The sequence below is a fragment of the Ornithorhynchus anatinus genome, chromosome 16, assembly GCF_004115215.2.
Source record: "Ornithorhynchus anatinus isolate Pmale09 chromosome 16, mOrnAna1.pri.v4, whole genome shotgun sequence".
NCBI classification, from domain to species: Eukaryota; Metazoa; Chordata; class Mammalia; order Monotremata; family Ornithorhynchidae; genus Ornithorhynchus; species Ornithorhynchus anatinus.
Window position 1 is genome coordinate 35,879,402 of NC_041743.1, and position 12,165 is coordinate 35,891,566.

The window sequence follows — 12,165 nt, forward strand, 5'->3', positions numbered from 1 at the left end:
ATGCATTTCTGACTTGTCAATCAAAGATCTCACCTCTGCTGTCTTGTAAACAGTTGGGGGCCATCTAAGTACATTCATAAACCTGGGGAGAGCTTACCACCAGCTGGGGTGTTGGAGCCACATACTCTGGCTTCTTTTCTCCAAAATTATGATTCAGTTTTATAATCTCACTGTAAATAGTCCACAGGCACATTTCCAGGACTACTGGAATAGAATCAACACAGGGAATACGAAACAGATTTCGGTCAAGTACTTTACTATCTTCACACTGATGGAATCCCCTTCCCATTCTCTCCTCATTCTACCAATTCTCCCCCTGGGCTGCTATCACCAATGAAATGCAAAAAAAGATCAAACAACAAAAAAAAACAACCCAACCACGAAACACCCATAAACCAAAAATCTATGAAAAAGCATTGCAGCTTCCTGCCCAATCATCAGTCAGTGCAATTTATGCAGCACCCACTGTGTGTGGAGCACTGTACTAGGTACTTGGGAAAAAATTGCCCTTGTTGATAGTTATGTAGGAAAAATGGGCACCCGACCAGCAAGTGTGAGTCCTTGTGCAGCTGAAAATGTGTGGGGATGACTGAATCAAATCTCAGTCCATCAGTTTGAGTGCCTACACAACTCACGACTCTGGAAAAATTCAGTCACCCACCATTCTGTTGTATTTACTGAGCACTTACTGTGTACAGAGGACGGTATTAAGAGCTTGGGAGTGTACACTGAAACAGAGTTGTAGACACGCTCCCTGCCCAAAGTGAGCTTCAGGGATCTCATGAAGAATTCACTTGCCTCTGGGTGAGCTCTCTAAGGATAAAATAATGCTTAAAAATACCCATCACCTTATTCTTCTTGACAGTGGAGACATGGACATAATTACTCCAGATTAAGGGAATAGGAGTTGACTGCACACCTTGAGATAACCTATTTACAAACTGACCAGACCACTGGAAAGTTGAACAATCTGAATGACTTGGCAATGCCTTTTCACAAACGCACACTACTTTCAAACCTCTGCCTAGTAGGTAGTGAATACGCAACGAAATAAAAGGGACAGAAACCAGCCTTATTCTTTACTGCACCAACCTGCAGTCTTCTGTGGTACTGCTTATATGACCCCAACTTCGTTTCCTTAATAAATCCTATGGATCTGCACTTGTGATCGCTTTCTAAAGGCAAGATGTGGCTTGGCTTTGCAACTTGCAGTTTGGGCATCCTTGAGAATCTGCTTTCTTTCTATAGGCTAATGAAGTTGAGGCTCATATATTCACTCCTACAAAAGACCATGTGAGTATCTTTCCAGAAGACAGAGGCCAGCCAACAGTTGAAGCCAGTTATCGACACCATCAACTGGCAAATATGGCAGTTTGGGCAAGAATTCCCACATCACGGGAAATCTCTTTGCAAAGCCTCTGCGGCCACGGGGAGGATTTCTTTTTTAAATCCTTCTTTACTTGACCGTCTATACACCCATGGCTCCTGGCTCCACAGAATACAAATATTACTCAGCTTAAAAGTTCAAGGAAAATAGCCAACGGCTCAATTAGCTGTAACAAAAACCTTCGAATACAATGCACCCGTATTTCTAGATTTACGTGCCTCAGCCTTGAACATCTCATAATACAAGTTTAATTTTCATCCTATTGCTGTATTTTAACATTTCATTTAGTGGTTAGTAAGATTTAGTAGACTTGCCAGCATTCTTAAATAATACAGTAAGTTGCCTCTCCTGAATTCATCCCTGCTTTCCCAAGGTCCCCACCTTTGCCAAGTTCTTTTAAGATTATTCAAAGATGATTGCTTTCCCTCAGCCCAAAGATTTTACAAATTTCAGGACCTGTTCATGCCATCTAGAAACCAGCTAGGTGTACAGAATGTGCTTACATCCTGTAAATTTCCCACTGAATGTCTCCGTCCTGTGACTTTACATAGAAAAATAGAAATTTAATTCCTTGGCTGTTCCACCACTTCCTGCTGCATACTCACTACTTAAGAGTACACAACTCTGTGGCTTAACCACAGGCCTGCATCACTTGTTTTCCCCTCTTTCCCTGAACCACTGCGAGCTTTGTTCTAGCTTCTGTCCCGAGCATAACTGCCCTGGGCCTGACACGCACATACTTTTCACTGTGCTTCCCCAACTCTCTGGGGACCAGGATGTGCCTAAGTGAAATGCACATCTGTGCTCTGAGAGAAAACTGAGATCTTTGCTCCCGACCATCATGTGGCCTACTGGGTCTACAGGTTGGACCATGAAGCTACGGAACAGAACGAAATCATTATCAATGTGTCTGTTTTGCTATTCTGGGCTAGTGTCTGGAGGTAAGCATGTAAATAACCAGGCAAATTCAACAGTGACTAACTGATCTTCCAGATGGTGCTTCTTCTGTTGCCATAAGCAAAGAATGTTGTTATTCTTCTCAGGACACACCAAGCTTGCAAGAAAGACTCTCCGATACAAGGAAAACTACTGGGCTACCAAAAAAAAAAAAAAAGGTTCTAAAATACCACCCTTAAACTTCTACCTTGGACAGAAAACAGCACAGCACAACTTCAGCTGCATTCTCCCTTTTCTCTCCTTGGTCCAAAATCACTATCCTATTTCAGTGGGGTTATACTTCTCTCAGACTGAACTTATGAAGTAATGCTGCTCTAGTGAATTTTTTGATGTCTAAAAATTGTGTTCAGTGGCAATTCTTTCGGCGTTCTTTTCAACTGACCTCAAAACTTAAAAGCAAATTAATTAAAGGTCTTTTAAATCCTTCCCTCCAAAGAATCTGGCTGATGCCTTGGCCAGATTTGAATGTGGACTTGTTATAATAGGCCAACATAAATGATCCCTTTACTTTCAACAGGATTTGGTCAACTCCACCACCTGTCCTGCATGGTTCTGTGATGTTGCTATGCAGCTGTTCAAATATCTGCAGTACTTTATCCTACAGGTGGTTGCATTTCAACGATGGGTGAAGGATTTTTAACATTTATGGAATAACTGGATTGGACTCACCCTCTAAATGGTTTAAGGAAACAAATGTCAAAGAAAAGCCATACATTAAAAATAAATTCACCAAATTATTATTACAACCAAACGTCATTCCCAAAAAGCTTCCATCTTAAGTGGTCACAATTACTTTTTTCCAAGGAATGCCATCAAATGAAGCCCATTCGACATGTACGAGTACCACGTTCTTACCACGTACCAAAGTTCTTTCACTCACTCTATAGGGGCTCCTTCACTCTCTCAATACGGTCCTGAAAAATCAATACATTCCACTGGCTTTTCCCTCTCTTCATTAGTTTTTCTCATTTTCCAAAAGGTTTTCCATTTTCCTCCTTGGGATTCTTCCTCAGTGGCCTTTCAGTGACCTACCTACCCATGTTTCTTCTGAGAAAATCTGGAATGACCTTCCCAGGCAACCCATTAATATCACTATTAAACCGACCAGGCAGTCAGGAGACTGAGCCCCGGGGGCTGTGAGGATATTCTTCGGGGCACTTGGAGGCCTCCGGTGCTTGAAACCAGAACCATCAACCAAAATATAACTACATCTCTCACCTAGCGGAATTCAGGCAACTGGATGTAATTCATTGATTCACTACATTAATTGGCTCTATGTAGGTCCAGATCAAACAGTACATATTGAATGCTATTTGTTCGCGTTGCTTCTAAAACTTCAATATTTCGTATCTAATAAACCCAAGCACCAATTGCCCACTTGTACCATATCAATTTTGGCCAATCGATCGCATTCAATCAATTTACTGAAAATGCCTCAAGAGTGGATCAGTCCGTATCTACACGAGAAGATTAGTCATTACCACAAGAATGCTGAGTGATGAGAAAAAATATACGTGATGGAGAGGGGAAAAAAATGAACATACGAGTGAGAGGGACACAGGCACGTGCACGCACAAATACCCAACGCACACCCACACACACCTGCACGAACATACACCACAGAGACAGAGAAAGTACCTGGAAAGCTGTGAGTGCGCCAGTCCCTGGGTTATACAGGCATCGCAGCGAAGGCATGCTGTCCGCCAGGCTGGAGCAGCCCAGCCACAGAGACCTGGGCATAGAGCACTGCAGAGAGAGGACAACTATGAGATGGGACAGTATGAGACAGGATGGCACAGATTATAGGATCTTTCAAGGCTTTGCTGAATTGCATTAACACAGTTGCAGCTGGCCTTTAAGACTCAGACATCTTTAAGAAACACACATTACTAATTATTCTGCCCCTAAAAAGAAACTAAAGCATTAGTAACCCAAATGAAAGACTGAGAGAGAGAGAGAAAGAGGGGGAGAGGGAGAGAGAGGGGAAAACAGGAGGTTATGGTCCAAGAAATTAAATATTTAATCAACTTTTGGTATAACTATTCTTTCTGTGTATTGCTTTAAGGAAAATTACTTCTCTGTCCAATTAATCAACCCTCCTTCTCTATGCATAGCCACCTCTCAAATGCACCATAGGGCAAACAATTCTGCAAAGTAAGCATAAAGGGGGATGGCCCGTGGCAGCATTTTAACATTAGAATGGGAGAGCCGGGAGACAAAACAGGAAAGTTTATTTATTTATTTTTCCAGAGGGTGGGGAGGAAGGAGAAAGGAAAGAAAGTATTACAGCCCTAGGGGCTGTGACAGTAACTAACTCTGTGACAGTTTGCATGTGTTTTATGTATCTAGTTACTCTGCTATTCATTAACCAAAATGCAGAGTTACCATAGCAGCTGCCTCTTCATCTTTCCAGATGGATCAAAAATACAAAGGGGCCAAGAAACAACCAAAAACAGAAGGAAAAAAAAAAACCAACAACAAAACAAAACAAAGCCCTGATAGCTGCTGCTGGTATTTAAAACCTCCTCACCAAAAAGTAAAGTGAGACTGTAAGTATACATATATTATAGTGCACTCGGTAGCAAATGGTAATAGTTAAGCTTGTAAAACTGTTTCCACTATAATCGGGCTTTCATTGTCTTCGCAGCTTCACAAAACACACTCCCTTTTAGTAGGAATTTTTCCATGCTTGACTTCACTCTAAAGATAATAATTCTGGAAAGTTCAAGGGAAACACTTAACTTAGGTGCTATTTAATCAAGCAGTATTTAAACCAAAACCAAAATACCTGGCCACCCTGGACTTCTTAATGGGGGAGGGAGCAGGGGGGAAGGAGCTATTTTTGCAAGTACCAGTTATCACAAATAATGCTGAACTCATTACATTTCAACCACTGCATTCAGCAAGGCTTCTTCTAATTGCAGACATTAATACTTGAAAATAAATATAGCATGCACAATTCACTGTTACCATGAGCATCTGTATATTATTCTGGGGGGAAGAGGGAATTAAAGAACTACAAACAAGGGCATGCCGGTCTGGGCACATGGGGATGCAATATATTTGCAGAACCAAAAAAAAAGTTACCTTCTTTTGAAAAGAATATCTTTTTACCATTCCCTGCCTTATGTTTTCCTTGGAATTTCCACAGAACGGGGAATTTTCTTCTCCCTTATTCCCGGCCACCAGGTTCAAAAGTTCATTACTAACTTAAGACATAAAAGCCAAAGGCATACCATTAAGGCTTTTCTGAGCACATTAATTTATCTTCACTGCACAAAAAATGTATTCCACATTATTTTGAAACAATAGATAACAGAATGAGGCACAAAAACCTTAAAAATGTTTCAGCTTCTATTACGATACCTTTATAGGGTTTTATGAGTTATTCTCATTTTCATAATGTATTTTCAAATTGACCTGCACTTGCCCATTTTGACAATGTGGCATTTGACAAGTTAAGCTTTCTTTTGTTTTGTTACAAAAGTCTAATCTTTCCTTCCATCTTCCCACTTAAGAAAAAACTTCCAAAAACTAAAACGAAGGGGAAAAGAGAAGTTTGAAAGCAATAGTTGGGGTTAAATTTTTTGGCCATTATGTTTTTGTGTTCTAAACTTTGTCAAAAGGGTGACTAATTCTAACACAGAAAGTGAGACAACCCTGTAGGTCCAGATTTTATTTCTGATCAGTAAAAGGTTATTTAACAGTCCACCTGCACAGGTATTATTCCGGTATCAACGGGCACAGAGTCCATTTATATTTTTGTTGTCTTGTCTTATGCTGTAGAGTCATCTCCGCCATGGACACATCTCTCCCAGAACGCCCCGCCGCCATCGGCAATCGTTCGGGTAGTGGATCCATAGAGTTTTCTTGGTCAAAATATGGAAGCGGTTTCCCATTGCCTCCTTCCTTGCAGTCAGCTTGAGTCTTCACCCTTGATGTTGTTACTCTAGCATTATTAATGCCCTTTACCACCCTCAAACAATGGCATTTATTGACTACTTATTGTGTGAGAGCCCTATACTGTCTATATTTGGGTCGAATTTTTTGAAAGCCTCTGCCTAAACTGCAAGTCTCCACAGTATTTCCCAAAATTATATTGAGATTCCTAAAATCTTATTTTCCCCAAATAAGAGGAAAAAAATGAGTCTCGCATAGACCACCACCTAGTATTTATTATCTCAAATATAAAATTTAAACTTTCTCCTAAAGTGGAGAAAATTTTTTGGAGGGATCAGGAATGCTGCACTTGTTCAGAAAACTACAGTCCTGCCTACTTACAGGTGAGCAACTTCAAGGTTGTTATCTGAAAATTATAGAACTGCCACTATAAATCAATCGTAATTATTAAGCTCTTACTGTATGCAGAGCACTGTACTAAATGCTCGGGAGTGTACAACACAATATAACAGATATTCCCTGCCCTCAGTGAGCTTACAGTCTGAAAACCCTGTTCTTCGATGTTCCTTTTTCACATGTATTTTATATATGCATGCCGTCATATATGCAGCACCAAAGTCTATCAATCCTATCCCCTCCTATCCCCAATTATCCCAAGAGTGTGTGTGCCCCCTAAGTTTTTTTCCAACAAAGAAAAGAAATAAGAAATTTAACCTCTGCAGTGTAAAAGTTGCTCTGCATAATTCATATACTGTACATCACCTGGGTGATTTACCACTCCATAACAGGTCTAGGCATTTTGCCACCTCTTTCGCCCCAGTTGACTCACCAGATTTTGAGAGCACAGAAAGAGCAAAAGAAGTACCTTAAAATTTATTACAACTGGAATCCTTTCACCCAGTTTTTTTTTTTTTTTTTTTTTTTTAGAGGGCACCAGGTTTTAAAAGCATGCACGATATAAAAAATGCCTGAGCACGTTTTCGACCACCTGAGGGAAGCAGAGGAAAGAGTGAAAGGCTCAAACAAAGGACTTCAGGTATTTCAATAGGGATAGCTCTTGTGTGGATCAGGAGTGTGGTTCAACAGCACAAATTCATTTACAGAGATCACTAGAAGCCTCAACCCCTCCCCTTACTCCCCAGCTTGAACTGGATGTCAGAGATTCTCTTCACTCTGATAGACAGCCCTGCAGGCAAAGGGCTGGCCTCAGCATTTACTATTTGAAAGCTCAATGACAAAATCTGGTGAACCCGGTTCCCTGTTGGTCTGCATCTAGGAGTAAAAGTAGCTGTAATAATCAACAACAAAAAAGCTTGCTGCAGAGAGAATTTAGACATCTTGAAGCCACGGCACTGGAGAATTCTCTTTCCCCACAAACCAGCAGCAATCTTCAGGCTATCGGAAAGGCTCCATGGGCCAAAGGGTGGATGGATTCAGGTCACCTCCATCTATACAAATTCAGAAGTTGCTTGATGGGAATTTCCCGTACTGAATCTTGTAGTTGTGCTGATCAAATATATTAGTAGGCTCAAGAAGCGTTTGAATAAATTCACGCCAAGAGCTCTAATATGGCTAACAGGTAAAATGAAAAACTAGAGGTGTTAGAGGGCTCAAAAAGGGTTGAGAACATGAACAATAGGTTCAAGAACGGTTAGGGTCATAACCATAAAGATAGATGCCCAAGGAGAGCAACCAACTCGCTCCAGAAATCCTTCAGTTGCCGCTTTAGAATTTCTTAGGTTTAGGAAAACTGGAGTTCAATTACTGCCCTGAGAATGACAATCTTTCCTGAACCTTCTGTATTTCAACTGAAGTTCTGATAAGTTGGGATGAGCTGCTGGGTGACACTAAAAACCCTTGAAGCTTCTGAGGACAGGAGTGATCATTTGTAGCCTTATCAAAGGACACTGTCATAAAAGCCTTGGAAAGGCAAAATTAACCTGCTTTTTTTACATGCTAGAGTAGTTATCTCCCAAAACAAGCAAACTTACTACTGTCACTTTTCTGGAAAGGGAAACTGAAGGTCGGTGAGGAAACTGGAGAAAGATACAGAGTGCTAAAGATATAGAGTGCTACTGCCTTCTCTAACGTTAATTTAATTTGGGGTACGGAATTCGAAAAGAAATGGCTTTGGCCTACTAAAGTCGATCACCTCCTATCAGACAATAAGCAAAGATCCCGGGAGTCAGAAGGACTAATCCTGGCTCTGTCATGTGTCTGCTGTGTGATCTTGGAGAAGTGACTTGGGCAACTCATTTAACTTCTCTGTGCCTCAATTACCTTCTCTGTAAAATGGGGATAAGGGTGTGAGCCCCATGTGGGACAGGAACTGTCTTCAACCTAACATATCTACCCCAGTGTTTAGAACACTGCTTGGCACATAGTAAGCGCTTAACAAATGCCATAAATATTATTACCATCAGACATCCCAGTTGATTCTTCTTTTTCTCGGAAGTTTAGTTAATACTGGGAATTCAGAATCATAACTTTAAAGGGAATGAAGAGTCGGTATAAGGCACAGAGTGGAAAGTAAATAAGTATGGCAACTACTGTTCCTCTTCAATGGCTGCTTTTTCTCGGAGTAGTCCCTCATGTAATTCATCTTCCTAGAATTCTCTTGCACAAAAATACCCCGGATTCTATTGCCCATCTACATCAAATCCATCATGTGAGGCTGCAGGGAAAGACAAGGAGGCTATATGGATGGGCGTGCCATCATCATAATTCTTACATTAAACTTGGACTATGCAGATTATTTGATTTGCCAAGGACTTATCCAAGAATATGCTAATTTACAGAAGAATAAAAGAAAACTCACGAACTGAGGCAAATGAATCACTTTTATCTACCGTGAGGTAGAAATCTGAGTGCTTAAAAGCCTATTTCATTCCAACAGTTAAGATTAGCTGTAGCTTTCTTGCTCAGAGACCTAGATCTGAACTTTCAAAAGATCACTTGCATTGGAAGACACTTGACTTGGGAAGTGAAGTTCACTTTGCAACACACTAGAATTGGACATCAGGACAACAAGGGAAAAAATATCACTTATTTCAAGTATTTCCTTGGCTAGAACACCATGCAAATAAGCGACTGGTTTCTTGAACAGTTCCTGTGGAAACCAAGATAAATATAAACAAAAATTTACATTCTATAATGAAACTGATTTGAGAATGAGGTCATGAAGAAGGGTCCCAGGACTGAGAAGAAAAAGATTCATGAGATAGGTGAAAACTAAGGAGGAATACTAATATTTACAGAGCAGGGGGGAAAGTGTTTAGGATAGAGTATCAACATAATAATGGAGTGGAACTAAGCTGGAGGAAAAAAATCTCTCACAGGGTCCATTCAAGTTGTAGATCCTGGGTCACTGCATTGGAGTAGTTCTGTTTCTCTCTTTCCCTAAAAACACAGTTTAGAAAACTGTACCATGGTTGCTGGTGCCTCGAAAAACATTACGGATTTTACTGTATTTTAATTACTGATGTCAAATGTCTCGTGCATGTTAGGTGGCTAATGACAAAAAAAATTTAGTTATCAATATGGTCTAAGAAAATCATTTTAAAAACTTTTTTTCAAATAAAAATAACTACGTTAACACTATGTGTGAAGCATGTACTGAACATAACTTTCAATAAACAAAGCCTAAGCTGGTTCAAAAGGATAGTAATCTAATGCATAAAGATGAGTCAGGAAATTTGGTCCAATTTTAATTTCTGTCACTGATTTACTTGGTGGAAATGGTCAGACTGCTAAACTACCCTCTGTGTCCCAATTTTTCAAATTTGTAAAATATATATATATCTTATCATTATATTTAGAAAGCGCTGAAGACCAAATGCAAAATGCTTTGCTTATGTCCCTTTAATGTAAGTTTACTTTGATGACGACTTTATGGCTCCAACAATACAAAGATTTTGATGTTCCAGATTTTCATCTTGCGACTATTTTTATTTTCTCCAACTACTTGCATTTCATTCCTCAAAAACCTTAGATCAAAGGTGGGATGCCTTTAACAATGAAAACAATAAAAACAAATTGTTCCCAAAGCTTACTTGGAATGACTAAACCTATCTACCTCTAAACATAAATTTCATTCATTATTATTTATTATTAAGTACACAATTAGTCACATTACAGTCTGTGATAAATTGGAATTTTAAAGAAACAAGTGTGTTTTAAAATTCTAATAACTATTCATAAGCAGTAAATTATACTTCCTTGAATTTCCACTGCTGTGAACTAAGTACGTAATTACCTAAGAGAGCCACCCAACATCCAAAGGAGCCATTCCAGTGAATTGTGTAAATAATATGCCTTAAAAAAAACTAACTTATGAATATAGATTTACCAGATACAGAGTGGTTGTGTACCTGCGAGACCAGAACGCAGTCTTAAAAAGGCCTTCCTAATTATGAATTTACCAGAGAGACTGGAATGACCCAAAGCAAATTAACAGACACTTTTTTTATAACTTTCCATGAAAAAAGTATTCTCTCTTGTTCTACTTCAGTTCAAAAAACTAAAGGTCTTTAGCCAATGGCAAAACATTAATCAGCAGATAAGGATGACTCTTCACAATTCAATTTGACTTCATGCAATTGTACCTTCAAATTATTGAACATCTTTGGTTTTTTCTTTCATTTGTCTTGATACAGTAGGATCTCGACTTGCTTGGTCAATGGCTAGTATTATTAGGGGTTTGTTTTTTGTTTTGGGCTTTCTTTAAAAAAAAAAAAAGCAAAGACTAATGCAAAAAGGAAACTACCTGCAACTGTCCAAAAGAAAAATGTATGATAGCCATAACACTGGGCATCAGAATACTAAATCTAGTTACTGCATTTTGTTTAACATTCATAAAAGAGACTTTTCAAAATTTCTCTGTCAGTTTATAACCAAAAACGAATGGTGTATTTACATTCAGAGGACAAAGTTTCAAAATTAAGTTGAGATATTCTGTGATATAATATGGAACAACATATTATCTAAGTCTCAGAAGCCTTTGTACCCAATTGCAACAGCCTGTCTATGTTAAGGGATTCCTACAATAGTGACATTTTCCAAAAAATCCAATCCAAAACAAATACATAAAACACAAGTCAGGGTGAACTTGGCAGAAATCAAAGACTTCTCATTTTTAAAAAGGGTCATAAGTGAAAGTGAATGATAGAACATTTTACCTAGTCTTGCTTTGAGATATTTTTATTTGAAGATTCTTAAAAGCCTCAAATCTCAAACAGTAGGCATTGTAATTCTTTTGAAATGTTTAGTTATTTGCTGGGATAGAACAAGGGAGGAGTAAAAATCTTTCATTTTGACCTACGGCTTGTACATTTCCCCCTAGACTGATCTGCCCATTCCGACCAGCTGCTTTGACCCAATGGAGTAAAATATCATGTCAATAATCCACTTATTAAGGCTGGGCTGGCTGCATTGCAAGGATCAGAGCACTAGTCTCTCACTTTCCTGGCAGAAAGAGCCAAAGAGGCTACATTTTAAAATCCTCTGGAGAAATACTAGTCTTAAATACTAGGCTTCAGTAATCCGTCTCCCTGCAGATGTGCATTAGATAATGATGGGTTCAAATGGGGGCTAAACTGAATTCCCCTCTAACAAGATGGGTGAGATGGGGAATATGAAGAACATATATTCTACTCTTTCATGTATGACAGGATTCCTTAGTGAACAGTATTCTGACCTGCAAAAAGTACCCCATTCCTTCTTGGACACCCAAGTAACATTTGTGATAGAGTACAGGCAAAAAGAACCCACCGGCTCATTACTGAAGAACAAATGCTTACATAAATAAATAATACAGTACAGGCACCGAGGTATTCCTGTCTTACTGCAGCACAGAACTGAGCCAATACAACGATCTGGGTGTTGAGGCTATCTGAAAACCATCAATTGATTGAGAGCCACAC

At 39.3% G+C, this 12,165-nt stretch overlaps 1 protein-coding gene across 12 annotated transcripts in view; it reads right to left on the reverse strand.

Annotated features, from left to right (window-relative positions):
- The window catches only part of BTRC (beta-transducin repeat containing E3 ubiquitin protein ligase), a 118,808-nt gene that overhangs the window by 90,485 nt on the left and 16,158 nt on the right, over positions 1 to 12,165 (reverse strand). For 8 of the 12 annotated variants that reach the window (XM_029080543.2, XM_029080536.2, XM_029080535.2 and 5 more), the window contains exon 2: positions 3,983 to 4,090. The exons of 1 other annotated variant lie outside the window; for it this stretch is intronic. In XM_029080543.2, the coding sequence (XP_028936376.1) occupies positions 3,983 to 4,090 (108 nt within the window). Of the gene's footprint in view, positions 1 to 97; positions 205 to 1,092; positions 1,319 to 3,982; positions 4,091 to 12,165 lie in introns of those variants that run through there. 3 more of the 12 variants (XM_029080542.2, XM_029080541.2, XM_016228603.3) reach the window with 3 other exon arrangements.